Here is a 26,278-nt window from a genome sequence, read left to right as displayed (position 1 = left end):
ATGGCAAAGCCCTTCTACAGGCTTCAGCGCTTCTTGCGACGGACTCAGCTGCTCTTCTTTTTCCTCGGTGTTGCATACATTATGGCTGGAAGTGTCCTCCTTCTGCAGAGACATGGATTGGTGGTGTCACAGCGTGGGACGAGCAGTTACTTTCCATTGCCATCTTTGCCATCTCCTCCCAGGGCCCTGGAGGCACCTGCCCTCCGGACAAGTTATGGAATAATGGGAGCTCGACTCTCTGGAAAGGGGGTGGGATACCAAAGCGTTTTATCCGAAGACAATGCTGGACCACAGTGGCTGATCTCACGAAACCAGGAGATCCGATATCTGAGACGGCGCTGGTTCCACAGCCTCATGTCTGAACAGGAAGCATCCAGAGCGGAGAAAGTTCTTCCAAAAAGAAAAATCAGACACAAAGGTGAAACTCAGTGCTAAATGAGCTGTGTGCTTTTCAGAATGACAAATTGGTTGTTTATGATAATTGGTTTATTTTCTCAATTATCTGGATTCCAAGCTGTGCTGTGGAATCTTCCCATCTGTTTGCGCAGAAAAAGGTCACGTTCTGAATTTCTGATGCGACTGTTATTCTCCGCTCAGGCACGTACATCGGCTGCTTTCTGGATGATGCCAAAGACCGGGCGTTCAAAGGGATGGTGTTTTATGACTTCCGGAAAATGACCAGCACCTTGTGTCAAGACACCTGCATGGAAAGGTATGTGATTAATACACAGTATACTCAAATACTCACAGCTTTTGTTTTAATCATGGAGCCACCAAAAGCAGATGGACATCTGTTGCCTGGAGACTCCTCTGTGCTCATCTTAAATCAAGAAATAATGAAACAGTGTTTAGGGAAAAGAACATACAGTGTGCATCCCTGTGCCAGCTGGCCGAGCTCATGCTGGGAATTAGATCAGGCCCAATTAATAGAGCACAGCTCTGGACCTGGACTCCGCTAATGCTGGAGAAGAAACATCTATCTGCCATGATGGAGTATACACTTTTTCAAGTTCTTAGGCCGGTGGATAATTGACCACCAGAGAACAAGTGTGAGGCAGACTGACCTCCTGTAATTACCCCCAACGTTTCAGAGCTTATTTAATTACTTGGGTGACATTTGCACTGTTCAGGGGGAATCTAAATAGTCCATTAGAAAACATGAAACCTAACATGTGCTAAAGATGATCTTCTGTTCACGCTGACATAGTCACTTGCTATGAAGAAGAAAATCATATAATTAACAGTGTTGACAGCTTCAAGGCAATATAATGTTCTTGCATTACAGCTAGATAGATGGTCTGTATAAACTGTACAAAGATCAAACAAACAAACAAACATGCAAATTCATTTTTAGTTATTTCAAATGACCAGTGCAAGCAGGAACAGAAAATGCTCTGAAAATACTGATCATCAGCCTCTTAATTAGTATCATTTAATATTTAAATTTACAATTAAAAATTGAATTTCGCCATTCTGTAACAGTTTGTTCAATTAAATAATTGTTGACTAAATTATGTGATTTTACAATTTAGAAAATTATAAAAATTAAACAGAAAAGGAAAAAAAAAATAACCAGAATTGCAAAGCCCAAATAAATCTCAAGATTAAAGAACAGAAATACTATTTTACATGGCATATAGACATTTGACATGCTACTTTTCATGATAGGTTAATTTTATATAAAATGAAAAAAAAAAAAAAAAAAAAAAAGGGTCAGTAAGATTTATAATTTTTTTATTTTTTTTTAAGAAATCTCTTAGGCTGCATTTATTTGTGTAGCCATTTCTCCAATCTTCAGTATCACATGATCCTTCAGAAACCATTTGAATATGAAGATTTGCCTGTCTAGAAACATTTTTCATTATGGTCAATGGTGAAAACAGTTATGCTGCTTAATATTTGTGATAAATAGAAAGTTTAAAAGTGTTTTGGCACAGAAGTCTTTTAAACACTATAAATATCTTTACTGCCTTTACTTTTTTCAATCAAAAAAATCTTACTTTTAAACGGTAGTATAGCTTATCAAACATAAAAGCAAACACCTCAAAAACATGGGATCAGCCTCTAATGCTGAAAAAAAAAAAGTAACAGAACCCCACATTTATGGAACATATTTATATCTAAGAAACGGTTTCGTTAATACTCTTATGACTGCTCAGACTGAAAAGGATCTGACATCCCAGCCCAGTGTTATCATCTACAGATAGGTGACAGGGAGAAAATCTTCTCCTGTTCTGTGCCTGCAGGTACATGTCTGCTCAGACCGAGCGATTAATTCAGAGGTCCTGTACAGGTCCTGATTTATTGGCAAAGATGAGATGGAGGTGAATGCAGGAGCTTTCTGGATAGGCTCGTTACTGTGCGATAGCTGGCCAGGTGGTCCGCAATGGCACCCTGAGAAGGGCTGCCACTACAAAGTGGCTTAGGCTAGCACCACTGGGTGTGGAAATTGTAAGACAGATGTTTGGCTCAGCAAACTGGCCAATCACCAGCTGTTAACCCCCTTGAGCTCACAGCCAGATATAAACAGGGAGATGCTGGTGGACTTTAGCAGAATCTATTCTAAGTTTGATCTTTTAAAGAGTGTAAAAAAGGGAGACCCAAAGAATGCACTGACATGCAGTTCACCCAAAAATGAAAATTTGCTGAAAATGTACTCACCCTTAGGCCATCAGTTGCAGATGAGTTGTTTTTTTCATTAGAACAGATTTGGAGAAATTTAGCATCACTTGCTCATTATTTGGTCCTCTGCAGTGAATGGGTGCCGCCAGAATGAGAGTCCAAACCTCTGATAAAAAACGTCACAGTAATCGTATAAACAAATTCATCAAGATGTTTTTAACTAAGTCCTCTATCCACAATGTTGCTTTCTCCATTGAATAAGTGGTCTCATCTGATTTAGGAGAGAAATATGCACAGATCAAGCACCATTTACAAGTGACAGTCGAAAAGAGTTTTACACAAATATTTTGGTGGATTTTGATGTGAAAGGACAACAGGGAACTTTTTTCATAGTCTGTCCGTGGAGCTTTGATGTGGCTAAAATATTGACTGTTTTCGAAAAGGTTTCCTAAACACTTACCCTGTTTATCATTGGCTGTCCAAACAGATAGCCCTGCCCCCAGCTGATGCCATTGGTTGAGTCAGTTTTGCTAGGTCAAGGTGGTTGTGATGCTGAAACAAGGAGAAAAAAAAAAAATCAAACTAAGAATGCGTATAGTTTTCTTTTTAGACAAAATTGCAATTCAGAACTCTGTTATTATATTACACCTATTAAATTGTTAGAATACTATAAAAATAAACCATTATCATTATCATTTTAAAACATTTGTTAACATTTGCACGAATATTTCTTTTATAATGACAAATGTATTATTATTGTACCATCCCAAAGAGGCACAAAATCACTTTCACGGACTGTTCCCTCCTGGTGGAATGACCAGCCATATTTATTTGACCCTCTAACTCTAGCACTCTCGCTATTCTATCTACTTGTTTTTCTTTTTGTTTATGTGTGTGTTTATATATATATATATATATATATTTGTTTATGTGTGTGTTTATATATATGTATACAGTATATATATATATATGTATATATATGTACACATATTCATGTTATTCATCCGCGCTAGCCGGTATTTTGTGAGTATAATTAGATTTTGAATGTTTTGTTTCATACAGTGGGTACCAGTTTGCTGGCCTTGAATATGGGTCTGAGTGTTACTGTGGAAACCGCATCACAAGCGCTCGGATGAAAGAGGAGGAGTGTAACTTGGACTGCAAAGGCGAGAAGGGCGCCATCTGTGGAGGTGTGTCCCGTCTGTCCGTTTACAAGGTGGAGGAGGTTCTTCCTGGCCAGCGGAGATGTGAGTGCATGAAATAAGTTTACCTTTTTGCAGAGCAGAACTTCTCACCCATTCATGCATGGCATTAGTAGTGCATTGGGAAACATACAAGACAGCATTCTGAAAGAGAATAAATATTAGTTAAACTAATTTTTTTCTTCGTATGATTATTTTCTTTGACAGAAGCTCCACAGTGCAACAGAAAGACAGCAACAGGACAGGACACAGATAATAAAAGAATAATATACAAATATCCAAATAGGCAATGTACAAAGCAGCAAAAACACAATATATAATATAGACAACTATGTATGTACAGGTCAAGTATGTGCAAATTAGAAATGAGAAATAAAAATAAAATAAGTGAGTGTGGTGAATGGATAATGTATTATAGTTGTGTGTTCCACGTTTATTGTTGAGTGTTCATGAGATGGATTGCCTGAGGGAAGAAACTGTTCCTATGTCTGGTCGTTCTGGTTCTCAGAGCTCTGTAACGTCGACCAGACAGTAAGAGTTCAAAGAGGGAGTGTGCTGGATGTGAGGGGTCCAGAGTGATTTTACCAGCCCTTTTGCTCACTCTGGATAAGTACAGCTCTTGGAGAGTGGGGAGGGTTGTACCCATGATTCGCTCAGCAGTTCGGACTACTCTCCGTAGTCTTCTGAGGTCAGATTTGGTAGTTGAGCTGAACCAGACAGTTATTGAAGTGCAGAGGATGGATTCAATGATGGCAGAGTAGAATTGTTTCAGCAGCTCCTGTGGCAGGTTGAACTTCCTCAGCTGGCGAAGAAAGTACAACCTCTCCTCTATGTGAATATCCCACTTCAAGTCCTGGGAGATGGTGGTGCCCAGGAATCTGAATGACTCCACTGCAGTCACAGTGCTGTTCATGATGGTGAGTGGGGGGAGAGCAGGGGGGTTTCTCTTGAAGTCCACAATCATCTCCACAGTTTTGAGCGTGTTAAGCTCCAGGTTGTTAAGACTGCACCAGACTGTGTGCTTGTTCGTCTACGTCTCCGGGCCCAGGGACCGGTCTGCCCTGGTGTGGTCTGCTGCCGGCGGAGCCTGCGGGCTTGCCACCACAGCACCCTGGGGCGTCTACACTGTGGCTGTCGGATGTCCCACCTTCGGGCTCTCCTCTGCCCTTTTTCTGGGTGGGGGCCGCAGTTGTCCCTGCGGTGGTTCTCCTGGGGGTCCCGTGCCCGGGGGGGCCTCCGGATGTTTGGGGCCCGGGTCTTTTCCATGCCTGCTTCATGCCTTGCGGGATGGGGCTGTTGTTCCCCACACACACTATTAAACATTTACATGGAGGAACCTTATGAACACAAGCGCGCTCACACACACAGGTGTACACTCAAGCATTTACATTGGTGTAAAAACAGGTGCTCACAGACTCACATTGTCTTGATCTGCTGTTGCTTCAAAACTTATTTTGTAATATTAGTTATGTGTGCTGCTCAATAACATTTAACATTTAGAATTTATTGTGATTCATACAGATGTTGGTTGTTGCTGCAGTTTCTCTGATTTTGTGTCTTCTGTTGTTTTCTCTTCTGTTGTTTTCTCTTTTTGTCAAAAAAAAAGAAAAAAAAGTCTAATAACAAATTATGGTATTATATCCCAAATTTAGTTTTTCATCAAATTGGCGGTATTAAATTTCTCCTCAGTTGTAACTAAAAAAAAAAAAAAAAAAAAAACAGTGAGGCGCACAGGGAAACTAGATAAGATTGACAGAACTAACAAACACTTGAGATTAAGACCTTTCTAGTCCCAAACTAACCCTGGGAAGAATGGACATCATGATCCAGTCTGGAAATGGATGAGGCTAGCCAAGAAATGCTCTAGGGTTCCCTTCATGCCCAGATCCAGGACTGCCTCAGCATCTCTATCCCCATCCAGCAGAAGCTGAGGTTCAGGACGTTCCTCAGCCCAGGACAATTTATCTAGAAGGGCTTGCCCAGCACAAGTCAGCTTAGCCACTAGCGCACTGTAAAAATGCAATTGCATGAACTTTTTGTCTCAAATACTAAAAAATGCTATTTTCTTGAAACTACATAAAAACCCTTGTAAAAAAAAAAAAAGAAAAAAAAAAAAGACTGCACCAGACAGCCAGCTCCTTAACCTCCTGTCTGTAAGCAGACTCGTCACAATCCTGGATGGGGCCAATCAGTGTGGTGTCGTCTGCAAACTTCAGGAGCTTGACAGAGGGGTTTTTAGAGGTGCAGTCGTTGGTGTAGAGGGAGAAGAGCAGTGGGGAGAGTACGCAGACCTGAGGAGCTCCAGTGCTGATGGTACGAGTGCTGGATGTGAATTTACCAAGGTTTACTAACTGCTGTCTGTCTGTCAGGAGGCTGGTGATCCACTGCCAGACGGAGGTGAGGACGGAGAGCTGGGTTAGTTTATTCTGAAGGGTTTCCATGATGATGGTGTTAAAAGCGGAGCTGAAGTCCACAAAAAGGATCCTCACATAAGTCCCTGGTCTGTCCAGATGCTGCAGGGTGAAGTGCAGTCCCATGTTGACTGCATCATCCACAGACCTGCTTGCTCTGTAGGCAGGGACTTTGCACAGCTCCAATGATCTGTTGAAGATCTGTGTGAAGATGGGGGCCAGCTGGACAGCACAGATTTTTAGGCAGGCTGGTGACACACCGTCTGGGCCTGGTGCTTTCCCTCTTTTGTTCTTCCTGAAGACCTGGCACACATCTTCTTCGCTGATTTGAATTGTAGGTGTGGGGGAGAGGAGGATTGCTGGAGGTGTTAATGGTTGTGTGGAGAGGTGTTCAGGGCGGGTGTGGGGTGATTTTTCAAAATGACAATAAAACTCGTTCAAGTCGTCTGCCAGGTGTTGATTCTCCAGGGTGCTGGGGGATGGTGTCTTGTAACTGGTGATATCCTTCATTCCTTTCCACACTGAAGCAGGATCACTGGAAGATAATTTTTTCCTTAGCTTGTCAGAATAATTCCTCTTTGCCACTCTGATCTCCTTTTCCAGTGTGTATTTGGCCTGTTTATGCAAGACTTTATCCCCCTTTCTGTAAGCATCTTCTTTGGCCTGACGGAGCTGTCTGAGTTTTGCAGTGAACCATGGTTTGTCATTGTTGTAGATTAGATGAGTCCTGTTAGGAATGCACATATCCTCACAGAAACTGATATAATATGTTACAGTCTCTGTGAGCTCATCCAGATCGATGGCAGTGGCTTCAAAAACAGTCCAATCAGTGAGAGAGAAACAGGCGTGTAAGTCCCGCTCTGTTTCATTAGTCCATCTTTTAACAGTTCTTAATACAGGCTTTGCAGATTTAAGTTTCTGCCTGTTGGACGGAATAAGATGAACCAAACAGTGATCAGAGAGTCCTAAAGCTGCTCGTGGAACCGAGTGATATGCATCCTTTATTGTTGTGTAACAGTGATCCAATATATTACTGTCTCTGGTGGGACATGTGATGTGCTGTCTGTATTTTGGCAGTTTGCGGGAGAGATTTGCTTTATTAAAGTCCCCGAGAATGATTAAAACAGAGTCCGGGTGTTGTTGCTCACTCTCTGTGATCATATCAGTGAGTTTCTGTGCTCACGTGCGCTTGCGGTGGAATGCAGACACTCACGAGAATGAACGAGCAGAACTCCCGTGGCGAATAGAACGGCTTGCAGTTAATGAAGAGCGTTTCTAGATCTGAACAGCATATCTTCTTTAACACAGTTACATCTGTACACCACCTCTCATTGATGTAAAAGCACGGTAAAAGCACGTCCCGCCGCCGCGCGATTTCCCCGTTGATTCTGCGTCGCGATCTGCTCTGATCAACTGGTAATTAGGCAGATGTAGTACGCTGTCTGGTATGTCGCCATTTAGCCAGGTTTCCGTGAAACAGAGCAGCAGAGTTAGAAAAATCCTTATTTGTCCGGGGAGTTCGTCCGTTTTGTTGGGTAGAGAGCGGATATTCACCAGATGGATGCTAGGCAACGCCGTTCGAAATCCATGCTGACGAAGCTTCACGAGCGCGTCAGCTTGCTTCCCCCGCCTACGCCTCCTGTAGCGTTTGACCAGAGCTACGGCTCCGCCAACTACAATGTCCAGCAAAACGTCCGAAAAATCAAAATCCGGTAAAAGATTTTGCGGTGTATTCTGCCGAATGTTCAGCAGGTCATCCCTGGTAAAACTGATCGTATTTGAAAAACAAAAAACAGGAAAAACAAACAAAAACAGTACAAACACTGGAGAGCAACGCACAATAGCTGCCATCAGTGGCGCCATCTTGTCAGCAGATGAATATTTCTAATATTTCTAATAATATTACCAAGGGGCAACATGTATATTGAAAATAGCAGAGGACTTAGGACAGATCCTTGTGGTACTCCATACTTTACTGGAGATAATGGAGATGACTCCCCATTTAAATGAACAAAGTGGTAGGATCTAAACCATCTTAAAGCCTGCCCTTGAATATCAGTATAGTTTTGTAATCGATCTATGAGCATGTCATGGTCTATAGTGTCGAACGCAGCACTAAGATCAAGTAATACTAGCAATGAGATGCAGCCTTGGTCTGAAGCAAGAAGCAAGTCATTTGTAATTTTAACAAGTGCAGTTTCTGTACTATGGTGAGGCCTGAAACCTTACTGAAATTCTTCATAGAGATCGTTTTTTTGCAAGAAGGAGCACAATTGAGCAGACACAACTTTTTCTAAAATTTTAGACATAAACGGAAGATTTGAAATGGGTCTGTAATTTGCCAGTTCATTAGAATCTAGTTGTGGTTTCTTAATAAGAGGCTTAATAACCGCCAGCTTGAATGGTTTTGGGATGTGACCTAAAGATAAGATAACGATGAGTTAATAATATTGAGAAGCGGTTCTTCTGCTACAGGTAACAACTCTTTCAGTAGTTTAGTGGGTACAGGATCTAATAAACATGTTGTTGGTTTAGATGGACTGATAAGTTTATTTAGCTCTTCCTGTCCTATAGTTGTAAAGCACTGCAGTTTTTCTTTGGGTGCGATGAATGAAGCTGAAATACTAGACACAGTAGAATCTACATTTGATATTGTATTTCTGATGTTATCTATTTTATCAGTAAAGAAATTCATAAAGTCATTACTATTAAACTGTGAGGGAATATTTAAATCGGGTGGTGTCTGTTTATTTGTTAATCTAGCCACTGTGCTAAATAAGAACCTTGGATTGTTTTGGTTATTATCTATGAGTTTGCAGATATGCTCTGCCCTGGCATCTTTTAGAGCCTGCCTATAGCTGGACATACTGTTTTTCCATGCAATTCTAAAAACTTCCAAGTTAGTTTTTCTCCATTTGTGCTCAAGATTACGAGTTTCTTTCTTGAGAGAATGGGTATAACTGTTGTACTATGGCGCAGTACGTTTTTCTCTAACCTTTTTCAATTTGAGGGGGGAACAGCTAGCCCATGTTGCTAGTCATTTCGTCTAGTTCATGTGTATTTATGGGTACACAGAGCAGTTGAGATAAATTAGGCAGGTTATTTGTGAATCTGTCTTTGGTGGCTGGACCAATAGTTCTGCCCAGATGATAACGCGGAGCCATATAATTAATATCAGTAATACGCAGCATGCACGATACAAGGAAATGATCAGTAACATCATCACTTTGAGGTACGATATCTATATCGGTAAGATCAGTTCCATGCGATATAATTAAATCTAGCGTATGATTAAAATGATGAGTGGCCCCGGTGACGTTTTGCTTGACTCCAAAAGAGTTTATTAGGTCAGTAAACGCAAGTCCTAACGCATCATTTGTATTATCAATGTGAATGTTAAAATCTCCGACAATTAGCACTTTATCAACATTGATCAATAGATCTGAGAGGAAATCTGCAAATTCTTTTAGGAAATCTGTATATGGCCCTGGCGGTCTATACACAGTAGCCAGAGCAAGAGATAGGAGAGATTTATTTTGCATATCTAACAGTGTAACATTAAGCAGAAGTATTTCGAATGAGTTAAACCTCCTGTATCCTGTTTTCTGAGTAACATTGAGAATATCACTATATATTGTTGCAACACCGCCGCCACGACTAGTCTGACGGGGCTCATGTTTATAACAGTAGCTTGGTGGTGTAGACTCATTTAGACCAAAATATTCATTTGGTTTAAGCCAGGTTTCAGTCAGGCAGAGTACATCAAAATTATTATCTGTGATCATTTCATTTACAATAACTGCTTTGGGTGCAAGTGATCTAATATTTAGGAGCATAAGCTTTAAAAAATAGTTTTTGTTCATTTATTTAGCGTTTTTCTGGTTTAATCACGATCAGATTTTTTCTAGATCCTGCATTAAATTTATATTTTGACCTCGCTATTCGGGGAACAGACACAGTCTGTATAGATCGGACAACATGAGTACTTCTATCTTTTAAGTGGGTAGAACAAAAGTCATCATAGCAGTTATTTGAGAATTGGCTTACTAGTCAGATGGAGCGTAGCGTCCTGGAAATGTTGTCCGACAGGAGTTCCGCTCCGACTCTGCTGGGGTGCAGGCCATCAGCACAAAAAAGCCTAGGACGCTCCCAGAAAAGATTTCAATTATTAACAAAGAGCAGTTTCTGTTCTTTACACCATGACAATAACCATTCATTTAAAGCAAAAAGTCTACTGAGTCTTTGTCGATACGTGGGAAGCGGTTCTGACATCGGCGTCGTGGGCGATGTGCTGTATTAGTCTTAAAAACGAATATACTGCTTTCTGGCACTGCTCTCTCTTACCTCTGCAGTTAACATGCACAAAAACGCAGCGTAACTAGTAGAGCACAATGCTGACCATAAAGGTCAAGAAATAAAATATGTTAAAAAGTGAACCTAATTTCTTTGGATGAAAGTATCTGTCAAATGAATAAATGTACAAATTGATCTAAATGCTGATTAAAATCCTGGTTTCTGTAAGTTTCTAGCAATAAAATAAAGCAATAAAAATAATTCTTCATGAGTAAAAGAAAAAGTTTTAATGCTTTGGATAAAAGCATCAACCAAATGAATAAAAGTGAATATGAATGCATTATCTGCGCTTTTTGCAGCCTGTTGCAAAATTTGGGACATATGTTACAATCTTGATTTCTGTGACTTTGTAATTTTCTAGAAATAAAATTAAATAATTAAGTAATAAAATTAAATAAAATCCTGGTTTCTGTAATTTTCTAGCTATAAAATAAAATAATAAAATGTGAACCTGGACCACAACCCAGTCTTAAGTGTCAATTTTTCAAAATTGAGATTTCTACATCATCTGAAAGCTGAATGAATAAGCTTTCCATTGATGTATGGAATCTGATAGAACAATATTTGGCTGAGATACAACTATTTGAAAATCTGGAATCTGAGGGTGCAACAAAATCAAAATATTGAGAAAATTGCCTTTAAAGTTGTCCAAATGAAGTTCTTAGCAATGCATATTACTAATAAAAAATGAAGTTTTGATGTATTTACAGTAGGAAATTTACAAAATACCTTCATGGAAAATTATCTTTACTTAATGTCCTAATAATTTTTGGGATAAATGAAAAATCAATCATTTTGACCCATACAATGTATTTTTGGCAATTGCTACAAATATACCCCAACGACTTAAGACTGATTTTGTGGTCCAGGGTCACAAATGTTAAAATAGCTCTCCATGAATGAATATAAAGTGTTTTAAATATTTTTTTTTTTATATAAAAAAAGCATCTACCAGATGAATGAATGTAAATACGAAAGTATTATATGCAGTTCAGCCATAGCATTTTAACTTTAATAGGTAAAATGATCAGACTCCTTTTTCTCAGGCTGAGAGGGAACTTTACTGTGTCACAACTCATTAAAGAGAGTCACTGAAGAAATTTAATGTTTTACAATTGCCCCCGGAGTCCCCTTCACATTTACAATTTTTAGCATATGTTAGCATAACAAATAAAACAGTAATTTAGAGACCTCTTTAGGGCTTTCTGTTGCATTACATGAACATCTTAAAAGCAACAGCCCAGACAATGCACAAATCCCTCTTAACAAGACATTATTATCTGGTACAATGGATGGCATTTTCAATTTAGGCCACAAAACATATGGTCAATGCTTAATAGCTGTGTCTGTGAGTGTTGTGCTGGGCCGAATCCAGTTGGCCTGAAACTGCAGAGGGACATTGGGTCAGAACACAAAGGTCCAACAGAATGTGGAAGAGACTGATGAAGAAACCCGTTTCAAACATATGGCCACATCAAAGCTCCACTGCCAGACTGTGGATTACCTGCAGAAGTATAAAAGTATGACAAACAAATGGGTTTTTTTAGCGTTTTATTCAAATTTTTTTTTACATATTTTATTATTATTTTTTTAATTGCTTTTTTTAATTAAACTTAAATTCAACTATTTAGATATATCCCACATTTTGTAACAGAGCTGCAAAAATTTGGAAAACGGAATCTTTAAAATGCATAATGAACATTATTTCATTAAAGAATCTAGTCAGACTCATCAATATATTTTAATGAAAACGGATTGAATGTACATTACTGTTCAAATGTTTGGGGTAGGAAAAGATCTTTTTAAAGTCTCTTATGCTCTCCAAGGCTGCATTTATATGATAAAAAATACAGCAAAAACAGTAATATTGTAAAATATTACTATAATTCAAAATATTTTATTTCAAAATATTTTAAAATGGTATTTATTCCTGTAATGGAAAAGCTAAATTTTCAGTGTTGAAAACAGTTGTGTGGAAACTGTGGTACATTTACATTCTTAATGTACATTATGAATGTCTTTACTGTCTCTTTTGATCGTTGTAATGTCCTAAAAATATTAATTTCTTTTAGAAATAGGTAGTCTTGAATGGCATTTAATTTACAATAGGTCTCACAGATAAAAGCAAAGCAAAACAGGGTTGTATGAACATTTAAAAAATTTTACAATTACAAAACTCAACTGTTTAACTTTAAGGGAGTTGTAAAATGAGCCTATTTTTTTTAAAAAAGTGGAGTGTTCCTTTAAAGGCCTTTTTATGTTTTCTTTGTATTTTTATATATGCATAACCTTTATATTGAGGGTTGAGAACCAGAGGGGCGTAAGTGACATTTCCCCAACTTTACAGAAGAGCCAAAACAACAATTTTACCATAGTTTGATCTGACTTTGTGTACTGATTTCAATTGTTCATAATACAAATGTGTACACTCACAGATGACAGTACTTTTGCCAGTAGAAAGAGCTCATTAAGAGCTTTAATTTGATGTATATATCTCCATTTCACCAAAAATGTCACTTACGCCCTTCTGGTTCTCAACCCTCGATCCAAATTATTAAAGAATTTTTGCAATTATTGACTACAAATCTAAAAGAGGTCTACAGCCTATAATACATAGCTTATGTGAAAATATTCTCTGCACAAAATTCTGCATGAATCACTTTTCCACACCTGTGTCCGTGACCGTGGTCTGACTTGTTTTGGTATAGTTGAACAGTCTACCTCCGGTCTTAGTAAGAAGTTCAGAGACTCACCCGAGGCCTGCAGTGCTCCTCTGCGCTCTGTTTTAATAGTGCTTTGTTTGATGTTTTCGTGCAGCTGTCTCATTTATGGCCCCCACAAAGAATCATGTGATTGCTTCAAAAGCAAACGGCAGTCTGCAGGGCCTCTTCATTTATTTGGGGAGGCAAACAAAAGCTCTGGGGTTTCTGTTACAGAGTGCTTGTTTACCCTGCAGAGGTGACAATGTATCATGAAGCCCCTGAGCACACTCGCTAATGCAGATACAAATGCCTTAAATCACAGTATCCACTCACATCCGGTGTTTGTCCATGAGGTGAATCTGTTTCTGGGCTTGTTCGCTGAAGGCTCAGTTATGTGGAGTTAGTTTTACTAAAACTGTAACTAAAAAAATTGTAAAATCAAATCAAAGTTAACTGAAACAAAACTTGATGCACTAAAATTAAAACTGAAATAAGAATGAATAAAAATATATAGACATAAAACTTTTAACTGGAATGAAAATGGGAAAATATAAAGATAAAATTTCAAATAAATGCTTTCCTTCTGAACTTTCTATTCATTCATCAGAGAATCCGGAAAAAAGTATCATGATTTCCACAAAAATATTAAGCAGCACATCTGTTTTCAACATTGATCATAAGAAATGTTCCTTGAGCAGAAAATTAGAATGATTTCTGAACGGTAGCTGAAAATTCCGCTTTGACGTCGCAGGAATAAATTTCATTTCAAAGTATATTCAAATAGAAAACGTTTATTCTAAATTGTAATAATATTTCATTGTATTACTATTTTCTGATCAAATAAATGAAGCTTTGGTGAGTGTAGAAGACTTGTTTTAAAAACATCCCAAAATCTTTTGAATGGTAGTGTACAGTATATCAACTAAACATATTATTATTAATCTTAACATGTTGTGTACATCTGCTATCATGAGAAACTCAAAACATATTATGTTACGTATGTAACCCAGGTTCCCTGAAGGGAACGAGAGCTGCGTCCGAAAACGCTATGGGAACGTCTTCAGCGTGACCACGCTCTGAATATCACCTGTAATCAGTCAAAATAGAAGGGTGAGGCGTCACGGGTGGGGTGACGTCACGACCAGGAAGTATATAAGCACGTGCGGCGGAGCCGGCGTCAGCTTCAAGTCATGAAGCAAGCACTGGCAGGGATGCCGGAAGTGTGGCTACGAGACGCAGCTCTCGTTCCCTTCAGGGAACCTGAGTTACATACGTAACCTAGTACGTTCCCTTCCAGGAACTTCGAGCTGCGTCCGAAAACGCTATGGGAACGAGATACCAACGCCGCCAGACTGACAAGTCCCTGCCTGGTGTCAGGACGAAAGGACGGAGGAGCCTGGAGTGGCTCGGATGTCTAGGTTATAGAACCTGGCAAATGTCAGGGGCGTGGACCACCCAGCAGCGTCGCAGATGTCCTGCAAGGAGACACCTGCCAAGAAGGCCTTGGAGGCCGCCACACCTCGTGTTGAGTGCACTCTCACTCCCAACGGCGGGGGACGTTCAGAGGCCTCATACGCCAGATTAATGGCATCCACTATCCACCTACTAAGAGTGGGCTTCGTAGCAGGAAGACCCCTCTTAGGCGGACCAAAGCACTCGAGCAGTTGGTCCGACTTTCTCCACAGGGCAGCACTGTCTACGTACGTGCCCAGTGCTCGCACTGGGCACATACAGTTGTGCCTTTCCTGGTCTGGCTCCCCGAAGGGAGGAGGACAGTAAGCCTGGAGTACGACAGGCTGTGGTACGACCGCTGGAACCTTCGGTACGTACGCCGCACGGGGGTAGAGAAAGACTTTCGCCGAACCGGGTGCAAAGTCAATACACGAAGGGGCTGTAGACAGGGCCTGAAGGTCACCCACCTTCCTCAGAGAAGTGATGGCCAACAAGAAAACGGTCTTAATGGTGAGGAGTCTGTCCGAGATCTCCTCAATAGGCTCAAAAGGTGCCACGCACAGAGCCTCCAGTACCACAGCCAGGTCCCACGTGGGGACACGTGATCGTACCGGGAGGAAATGTGTAACTAGGGGGGTGTGTACCCACTGACTGGCCACTACTAGGGGCGTGGTATGACGAAATAGCTGCCACGTAGACCTTAATAGTGGAGTGGGTTAACCCTGTGGAGAAACGGGCCTGCACGAACTCCAGAACTGCGCGAATTGGGCAGTTGACTGGGTCGAGCTGGCGGTCCCCGCACCAAGAAGTGAAGAGTTTCCACTTCAAGGCGTACAGTTTCCTCGTGGAGGGAGCTCTGGATTGGAGGATGGTCTCGACAACCTCGGTTGACAGACCGGAAGCTATGAGTTGTGCCCCCTCAGGGGCCATACCCACAGCTTCCACAACTCCGGGCGAGGGTGCACTATGATGCCCCTGGCCTGTGAGAGGAGATCTTTCCTGATCGGCACCGGCCATGGGGTGCTGTCGAAGAGAGAAATCAGGTCCAAGAACCATACTCGGCCCGGCCAGAACGGTGCTACTAATAGTAGACTGACTTCGTCCCCTGCGCACTCTCGCCAGAACTCCCGGGAGCAGAGCGATCGGGGGGAAGGCGTACAGACGAAGCCTCGGCCAGGTCTGTACCATAGCGTCCAGTCCCAGAGGAGCTGGAGGAGCTTGAGAGAACCAGAGGGGACATTGTGCTGACTCTCGAGTTGCAAAGAGGTCCACCCGTGCCTGGCCAAAAACCTTCCAGATCTGCTTCACCACCTCGGGGTGAAGCATCCATTCCCCAGGCCTCGGCCCCTGTCTCGACAGGACGTCTGCTCCCACATTGAGATACCCAGAAATGTGCACAGCTCTCAGTGATAGGAGCTTGCCCTGGGACCACACAAGGATCTGGTGTGCCAGCTTATACAAGGGGCGCAACCTCCTTGGTGGTTGATGTAAGAGGCCACTGCCGTGCTGTCGGTGCGGACCAGCACGTGGTGATCTCTCAGGTCTGGGAGGAAGTGCTTGAGTGCACGGAACACAGCTAGGATCTCTAGCTGGTTGATATGCCACGTCAGGTGGCGCCACTCCAGAGACCACAGGCAGGGTGGCCACTCATGACCGCACCCCAACCGGTGAGGGAGGCGTCCGTCGCAAGCGAGACGCGGCGACAAGGAGCTCCCAGCACCGGGCCCTGAGACAAGAACCAAGGATCCCTCCACATGTCTAAGGCACGGACAGCGGCGTGACACTTTGACAGCGTGGAGCGAGGCTCCCCTCAGGGAGACCCTCTTGGTCTTGAGCCACCATTGTAGGGGCCTCATGTACAGTGGGCCGAACGGATCACGTTGGACGCAGCTGCCATGAGCCCAAGCAGCCTCAACTGCTTGAAAGTGAGTGACTGGCCCTCTCGCACCCTCATGACTGTCGTGAGGATTGACTCGTCGAATCCCACACCACGCCTAGATAAGTGGTTCTCTGAGCTGGAGAAAGCACACATTTCCTGGCGTTTAGTCTTAACCCCAAGTCTCTCATGTGGGCGAGAACGACATCTCGATGCCGAACCGCCAACCGCTCTGATTGAGCGAGGATCAACCAAACGTCGATATAATTGAGTATGCCCTGCAGTCGCAACGGGACCAGAGCTGCATCCACACACTTGGTGAAAGTGCGGGGTGAGAGTGCTAGGCCAAAGGGAAGAACCCGATACTGGTACGCTTTGCCCCCGAAAGCGAACCTCAGGAACTTCCTGTGAGAGGGAAGGATGGAAACATGGAAATAGGCGTCTTTGAGGTCTATTGTGACAAACCAGTCCTCGGACCTGATTTGTGACACGACCTGCCTGACAGTGAGCATTTTGAACTTCAGCTTTCTGGCTGAGCGGTTCAACAAACGCAAGTCCAGTATGGGTCTCAGCCCCCCATCCTTCTTTGGAACAATGAAGTACCGGCTGTAGAAGCCGGTGTGAACCTCGTGAGGAGGAACCAACTCGATGGCTTCCTTCCTCAGCAAAGTATTGACTTCCTGTTCCAAAACCAGAGCCTGCTCGGGGCGGAACACAGTCACAACAACCCCGTTGAACAGCGGAGGTGGCCCATCGAACTGGATGCAATAGCCATTCTCTACCGTGTGCAGGACCCAAGGAGACACATTCGACAGTCGCTGCCAGGCTGCCAAATTATCTACTAAGGGAATCAGTCTCTCGAGACTGACCTCTGGTGTCAGAGAAGCGGCCAGACCGCTGCCTCGATGCGGCGCACCGAAAGGAGACGCGCGATCTGGCGGCTGAGGCGAGTGCCTCAGGCCTGCTGTAATCACAGGCGGAGAAACCTGAGGAAGATACTCGCTGGGACCCGCTGCGCCCTGGAACAACGGCAGGGTTGGTAGACAGGTCCCCGTAGGGCACCGAGGGGAGACGGTCACCGTGTACCGCGGTGTAAGCCGCTCCACCCCAGTAGGCTCCCCCGACAGGACCTTTTGCGCGAGGAGCTGGTATGCGGAGGAGGCTGCGCCCGCCCAGCAGCCACCTGAGTTTAGAGAGCGCGCATACCCTCTGCCCATCAAAGATGTTATAAGCAGAGCAGGAGCCTTTAAAAACGATGCCATAGAGGGAGACAGATAGCTCGCAAGCGTCTGCACAACCCGCAGCACTGCCCTGTACCCGCGCTCATTCAGTTCCCACGGGAACGAATGGCCGGGACGAAAGGTTTCACCCGCGATCTCGACACCTCACATAAACAGTACCGCTTCCAAACCGAGAGACGGGGCGTCAGATCTGGCGGATACGGAAGGAGATAAGGACATACCCGTCTCACTCTCACCAGCCAGATCAGCCTGCGAGCCCCACGAGCAGACCGAGACCGCGCGGAGAGCTCGAGAGTGAACGAGGCGGCAAAACCTCGTCAACGCTCGTCACGTCAACCTCCTCGGAGGAAGAGAGACGAAGCGTTGAGCCCTCGTCTCAGGGGGAAGAGTACCGCTTCCAAACCGAGAGACGGGGCGTCAGATCTGGCGGATACGGGAGGAGATAGGGACATGCCCGTCTGACTCTCGCCAGCCAGATCAGCCTTTTTTTCTTTTCTGCGAGCCCCGCGAGCGCAGCCGCCGCTCTGCCTTTTCTCTCTCTTTTTTACGGCAGAAGCGGGACCGGCTTTATTTTTCTCTTATGCTTGTGCAAACACTGCAGCTTACAAAGCTAGGAAGACAAGCGGGGCAACGAGCCCTCTCTCTGGGGGAAGAAACGCGGCTTCCGAACACAGAGAGCGGGTGCTGGATCTGATGATCTATGTGCGAGCCCCACGAGTGCAGCCGCCGCTCCGCCTCGGCAGCGCAGGGCCAGCACCGTGAGGAACACTCGCAAAGGCTCCCTCCTTGAAGAGAGCCCTCTGGGTGCGGAGTGTGCGCAGCGAGAGCTGCTCACAGTGCGGGCAATCGGCTCCCTCGAGAGCCGACGCCGCATGCTCCGCACCCAGGCAGACCACGCACAGATTGTGTGTGTGTCCCCACTCGTGATGTAGCGAGGGCAGGGACTAACACACAACCTGAAACGCAATCTGGGATCGCCCATCGTCTTGGCCTTGGAGTTAGGCATCTTTTAGGACAGACAACACTAAATAAGACTCACAAGACACAAAACGGACTGACAACATACAGAGCGCTTGCTTCATGACTTGTGCACGTGCTTATATACTTCCTGGTCGTGACGTCACCCCGCCCGCGACGCCTCGCCCTTCTATTTTGACTGATTACAGGTGATATTCAGAGCGTGGTCACGCTGAAGGCGTTCCCATAGCGTTTTCGGACGCAGCTCGAAGTTCCTGGAAGGGAATCAAAATGTCAGTTTAAAGCATAGCGACGCGTTTCATCAAATTTATTCCTTTCCCTACGTTCAAAAGGTTTGAAAATGAAATGGTTGAAAATGGTTTGGAAAAAGCTCAAGCAACTCGAAAAAAATTATAAAATTATTCATATTAGATAGCGCAGTTTCCTATTTCTGTGAAATGTGGCTTCTTTGCAGTTCACTCATTACCCATACAGCCTGATTCCTTGAACTGTTTGATATTTCTTTGAACGTCTATGAGTTTTTTTTCTTAATCTTATGCTTAATTACACATTCACTGCAGCACTCCAAACCTTAGAGCAATGAACTGAGTGTTGGCACAAATTTTTTTTCCTACACAATTTTTCTCCCATCAATCAGCAAGTTTAGTTCCCTTCTGCTTTCAGACAGGAGCGTGCACTACCGGGGGTGCTTTAAAAAACCTGACAACACAACAGCAGCTTCCCTTGCTCATGCCGTCCAGCCCAACCTCACCTCCCAGTGGTGCATCGAGACCTGCATGGATCAGGTCTGACTTTCCTGACTCTATCAACACTAGATTCATGTGGATTGGATATGGTCTGCTGTAGTCCTGATATATTTTGCCACTCTTCTGAACACAATCTGCTTGTTTAAACTTTAATGTGTCTCCAGAGAGCACAAATTTGCTCTGTAATCAGTCTTCTACGCAGTATTATCACTTTGATTGTGGTATAATTTGAGTCCTTTCTATCAGATGGTCATGCTTTGTTGCACTCTGGCAACATGGTCAATTGATTCTTTCTCGTCTTTAGCTGAGAAGCTAATTGCACTGCTTGAGAACGTTTTCAGATAATGATAACTCATAGTTGTAATTTAAAGTATAGATTGAGAGACGTAGGGGTCGGCTCTTGGTGTCATTCATACACATATTTACTCTCTATTATCAGGAGTTTCCTCTGGCCCTGGTCAGGAAGCCCGACTGTTTCTGTGGCTACACCACTCCTCGCTTCACTCTTCACCAGCCGGTGAAAGAGGAGCTCTGTGCTGTGGAAAACAGCAGTCTGCCTACCCAGGGTTCCCATCAGCTCTTCCTCCAGGTTTATCAGACACCTGTTCAAGGTAAGACTCTGTGGAAACCACACTGATCTTAATAATTACCTCTGTGCTCACATTTCCCCACACGGGCAGTTTATTCTTCTCACATAGAGCTCAGCCTCAAGATGTATGCTAGAATTAAACAGGGTGCCTGCTCCTTCAAATCTAAGATTTTTTCTTTGGGAAGTCATGAAAGAATGTAAAAGTGAATAATACCTTTTTAGGTATGCCTGGCAATGCTAAACTTTCCAACAACAAATAATAGCCTAAGGGTACCCGCATATCTATAAAGTACCCATATATCTGAGGCTGCTTGAAAAATAATAAGCATGACTGAAAGTAAATATCTTCAACAGCTTGTGTCTTTGTGGGTGGATTTGGTAGCTAACTAGTGAGTGCTTTTGTCACATAATTTGTGAAGGGAATGAATAAATAAACAAACAAATGAATAAGTGAATAAATAAATTATAATAAGTACAGTAATATTGTGAAATATTTTTAGGTTAAAATAACTTGTAATATGTTTTAAATGTCATTCATTCCTGAGATGGCAAAGCTAAATTTTTAACAACCATTACTCAGTCTTCAATGTCACACGGTCCTTCAGAAATCATTCTAATACGCTGATTTGGTGCTCAAGAAATGTTTCATATTATTATACTTAATATGTTTTGTATTTTATAAATACGTATATACAGTGCTTATTAAATATTAATATTTTTAATGATTCTTTGATGAATAGAAAGTACAAAACAACAGCACCTATACAAAATATAAATCTTTTTTAACATTGTAAATGTGTCACAGTCACCAGTCGAACTGCACTATAATTCCCAGCATCCCTCTTGCCACTCACCTGCACTCCATCTGCAATCACTCACACCTGACCTCCATCAGGGAATCCTCCTCACCTGTTGCCACTAATCAAGCTCCCTATAAGACTCCACTCAGGCCCCGTCCACACGAAGACGGGTTTCTCTGTGTACGCATAAATTTTTTTTACCGTATAGGCGGTTTGTCCACACAAAACCGGCGTTTTCGAAGAGTGAAACCGATCATTTTTGAAACCAGGTCCCAGGGTGGATAAATTTGAAAACGCCGTTTTCGTGTGGACGGCGAATCCGTATATTTTCTGAAACGATGATGTCATCAGCCCACGTCTCGCCCCTAATCAGACACCGCTACGTCACATAACAGCGACAACAACAATGTCAGACTACGGCTGTGTCCAAATTCAGGGTCTGCATCCTCCTTAGGATCCTTCCTACCCGGTTGAAGGAGGAGGGATCCTCCGACGTCCGCAAAACCCGGAAGTCGGTGTTTGTGAATTTGGACAGCCTACCCTTCTTTCAGTTCCCTCCCTTACCCGTTGCTCATATCCTGTCGCCTAGCAACCGTGACAGCGCCAAGCAAGAAGCGGGAAAATGGACAAACAAAGAGTTATTCTCCTCATTTTAATTCTTTTGGAAGAAATAAAGCAATTAAATAAATTAAATACTTTCTTTGCTCGTTGTCGGAGAGTTTTTTTATATCAGACTACAAGACAGTCACATCCAGGTAAGCCATTATAGCCTATTTTTATTTGTTTTTAAGTTTTCTACTAATTTCTCCTACAAATTCATTGAGCCGAAGCATAAACTTTAGCTTGTTTTGTCAGAGAAACTCCTCTCCCACTCCGCTACCGCTCGCTTCGTCCGCCATTACGCTCTGCCGAAAAGAATTATGGGATAGGTAGGACGGGAAAGGATCCACCACACCCATCCTTCCAATTCGGGGAAAAGGAGGACGTATTTGTGGGCCGCATTTGAAGGATCCTACGAATTTGGACAGCCTTCGTCGCGGCGCTGTGACGTAACATCCTTCAAATGAGTACTCCGAAGGATGCAGACCCTGAATTTGGACACAGCCAGAGTCCCTGTGTTCGTGCTGCAGAACCTACCGAGCTCATTAGTTTTATTAAAGCAAAATCTTCTGCTTTGTGTGTTTAGTTTATATTCAGCGCGCAAGGTTTACGCACTTGGTCCAAGTCTTCTTCTCTGTTTTTTTGTGTATCTCTGTGGCAGAATTACAGCGCCACATATTGGTCTAGCATGTGTACTACATCGTTTTCAGTGATTCCGTGTGGACGCAGATATTTCCTGAGACGACTCCGTGTTTACGGAATTTGAGGCAAAAAAAAGATCGGATACGGAGAAACCCGTCTTCGTGTGGACGTAGCCTCAATCTATACCCTCATTGTCTGAGGTTATAAGCTCTTTGTCTGTCTTATCACTTACCTGCTGGATCTCTGTGGATGGTTTCATCCAGTTGATTCAACTAAAGGGAAAGATAAGGATGATTGATTCCTCGGTTTATTGAGCTTCACTGAAATCTGAGTTATTGCACTTACCTGTTGAGGTTGCCTTCAGTTTGTTTAATAAAGAAGCTCTTACCTTACTCATCCTTGTATGTCTTTCCATCCAGTGTGTGACAATGTCTTAACTGTCCTCTTTAAACAGTTAAGTGCATCCTTGCTGAATAAAAGTATTTATCTTAAAGTGCCCCTTTTATGGATTTTTCTTTAAAATTAGGCTACCTTTCATGCACTGTGTAACAGTTCTAAGTGAATGAAAATATCCTGCAAAGTTTCAAATCTGAATGTGCACTGTGTTTAAAGTTATTGTCTTTCAAAACAGAGTCGACTCTGAATCATTGAAACGAGTTGTTTTTAAAACTAATCCCAAGCCGTTTCATGTTGACGTCAACATGAAACATTAGCATATTGCCCGCCCACTTGTTGGTCTTTTCGCATTGGCCTGAATGAAAATGCAAATTCATTCTTTGCCACAAGGTGCTGCGTTTACAGCGCTATTTTACCGCTCCAAAAGCAGCTTTTGTGAGCTGCTTTATCAGGCATTACAGACATGATGAAATGAAAATGAGACCAATTGGACCAATCACCGCAGATTAGCGTCACGCAAAGGAGGGGTTTGGAAAAATGAATCGTTGAACGAATAATTAACGCAAATAAGGTAAAAAATAAATGCATATAAGACAACGACAGTGTTTTTTGACCTTGCATGCATGTCAACCTGTTGTTGGGGACTCCCAAAACCAAAATATGAACCTTTCATTACCCATAATAGGGGCACTTTAATACATATAAACAGTCATAATTTAATGGACCAAATTTTTCAAATGTTTTCTCCCTCTAATACCTGCCATCAACTAGCATGGTTTTATGGTAATTGATTTTATTGAGCTGTCATTCCCCTGACTTCCTGTTGCAATAGGAGATGTTAACACAAGAAAGAAAATTGTTAACAATTGTTGTTAAAAATCAACTTCAGCCATTCTTACCTAACATTGGGATCCTTTGGAGAGCTGTAGATGCTACATACAGCCAAAAATCAATCAATATATAAAAAAACACACCAATGTTACAAAAAAAATAAAAACACATTATGTAGTTCTTAAAATAAATGTATTTCTAAAGATTAAGACAAATTCTATATTTTTATTAGATAACCCTTTGAGAAGCTATTTTATGTGATTTTTTTAATGAACAGATACAATAGAACTGCCTGGCTGAAAATAACAGGTTATGATATGGTATCTTACTTTATGTAAGTGCCAAATAAATACTGGAAATTTCTTATTTTCCAGATTCCAGATGCACAGAGAAGAAGTTTCTACCTGAGAAGTCCAGCTCACTGGTGGCTCTGTCCAGTTTTCCTGGTGCGGGGAACACCTGGGTGAGGCACCTGATCGAGCTCGCCACAGGCTACTACACAGGCAGTTACTACTTTGATGGCACCCTCTACAATAGAGGTAACAGCAGCAACACTCTACACAAATCAAGCCACTCTGAAAAATATTATTTCACAGACATTGGATGGGATGAATTCATCTATCTTTTTGCACATAAACAGGCTGATGTCTCTAATGGAAAGTGGGAATTTAACCAAAGTTTAATCTGCCACCACAACATCATGGCGTTATACTTACTGTATATATCACTTTTTTAAAGAAGTTTGGACTGATTTAAACAGTAACTCCAGGGTTTGTGATTCTTTTGGAATGATTTATTAAAAACAGCAGAGCCTCTTTTTTTTGTTTGTTTGTTTTTGAAGTTTCTCAACACTTTCTTTTTTCTTCAGCTCCTACCATGCAGCTTTTTGAGATCGCTTGATCATGTGCATTTGGGCACAGATGACCTTCTCTTTTCTTTCAAATGCCAAACTTTATTGAGGATTTTTTTTCTATCACTTGACCTGCCTTGAAAGTCAGAGTGCCTTTTCAAATCCATCACAGAACCTGACACATTTGCTTAAGGGGGGCCGTGGAGCCCATGCCTGGACTAACACCATTTCTGATGCAGTTTTTGGAACGTATGTGTTTGGATTCAGAGGCGGCACTGCGTGGTCTCTACATGTAGTTGGCTGTATATTCTAATCCTTTTCTCCTCCCAACTGTGCAGGCTTCAAGGGTGAGAAAGATTACTGGAAGAGTGGAAGAACCATCTGCGTGAAGACACATGAGAGCAGCCAGCGGGATATAGAGATGTATGACTCAGCAATACTGTTGATAAGAAACCCCTACCGCTCACTCATGGCTGAGTTCAACCGCAAGTGCGCCGGGCATCTTGGTTATGCATCTGATCAGCACTGGAAGAGCAAAGGTATTATGAGTACAGTATAAGTTAAGCTCTTCTCTGACACTTTATGTTAGTGTTATTATATATTATATATTATAGTTTTTATTAAATAAATTAATTTTTAAATTTTTGTGTCATTTTTGGTAATTTTGTTATTTGTTTTAGTAAAAAAAATTATTTTGTCATTCATTTTTGTCCTTTTTTAAATATTACTATTTAGGTTTAATAAAATTTTTTCAGTTTTAGTTTTAGTTCATTTTTAGTTAGTGTTTATTTCCAGTTAATAAACATTTAAAAGCTTCTCCAATTAATTTTGTAACCTCAGAGAAATTACTTTTACTACCATAATGGTTATCGCATAATATTAGAATTTTTTTAATGTTTTACTTCTGTCAGTATTGCAAATATATACATACAGTTGAAGTCAAAAGTTTTCATACACCTTGCAGAATCTGCAAAATGTTAATTATTTTACCAAAATAAGAAGAATCATATAAAATGCATGTTATTGTTTATTTAGGACTGACCTGAAAAATATATTTCACATAAAATATGTTTACATATAGTCCACAATAGAAAATAAGTTGAATTTATAAAAATGACCCCGTTCAAAAATTTACATACACTTGATTCTTAATACTTATTTGTTGTTATTTAATTCAATTCAAGTTTATTTGTATAGTGCTTTTTACGATACAAATCGGTTGCAAAAGCAGCTCTACAGGAATTTAAGTTTCCACAATATATTCATATATTCTCATATATTCCACTCATTATCTGAATGATCCACAGCTGTGTTTTTTTTGTTTTGTTTTTTTGTTCAGTGATAGTTTTTCATGAGTCCCTTGTTTGTCCTGAACAGTTAAAAACTGCCTGCTGTTCTTCAGAAAAATCCTTCACAAATACTGGGGGGATGAACACTTTTGAACAGAATGTACATTTTTCTTATTTTGCCTAAATATCATATTTTTTCCATGCAGTACTGCCCTTCAGAAGCTACTTACATGTTTCCCAGAAGACAAAATAAGTTAAATTTACCCTCGTCAAATTCTAAAAGTTTTCACCCCCCCTTAATGCATTGTTTTTCCTAAAATACTTTTATACTTCTCCTCCCTCTAGAGTGGCCTGAATTTGTGGGTAGTTATGCCTCCTGGTGGGCTTCTCACGTGTTGGACTGGCTGCGTTATGGAAAGAAAGTTCTGGTGGTGCACTATGAGGAGTTGCAGGAGTCACTGGTGCCCACATTACGATCCATCACTTCCTTCCTCAATACCAGTGTCAGTGAAGAGCGGCTCCTCTGTGCTGAGTGCAACAAAGATGGCCACTTCAAGCGCTCAGGTGCGCGACGGCCCACCTTTGACCCCTTCACCCCAGATATGAAACGGCTGATTGATGGATACATCAACACTGTGGACCAGACCCTCAGAGCCAGTAACCATTCTGGCTTGCCAAAGGAGTATCTCCCAAGATGA

General features: G+C 42.1%; 1 protein-coding gene across 1 annotated transcript; it reads left to right on the top strand.

Moving 5' to 3' along the window:
* On the top strand, positions 1-26,278 carry wscd1a (WSC domain containing 1a; the record flags this gene model as incomplete). Its single annotated transcript, XM_079386925.1, has 8 exons — positions 1-418; positions 598-712; positions 3,685-3,869; positions 19,501-19,622; positions 20,023-20,194; positions 23,816-23,980; positions 24,630-24,830; positions 25,926-26,278. The coding sequence occupies 8 exons, from the start codon at positions 1-3 to the stop codon at positions 26,276-26,278; spliced, it is 1,731 nt and encodes a 576-aa protein (XP_079243051.1).

This window comes from Barbus barbus (genome assembly GCF_936440315.1).
Source record: "Barbus barbus genome assembly, chromosome: 31".
Classification (NCBI taxonomy): Eukaryota; Metazoa; Chordata; class Actinopteri; order Cypriniformes; family Cyprinidae; genus Barbus; species Barbus barbus.
The sequence above is the reverse complement of the archived record's forward strand: the minus strand, read 5'-3'. Positions and strand labels throughout refer to the sequence as shown.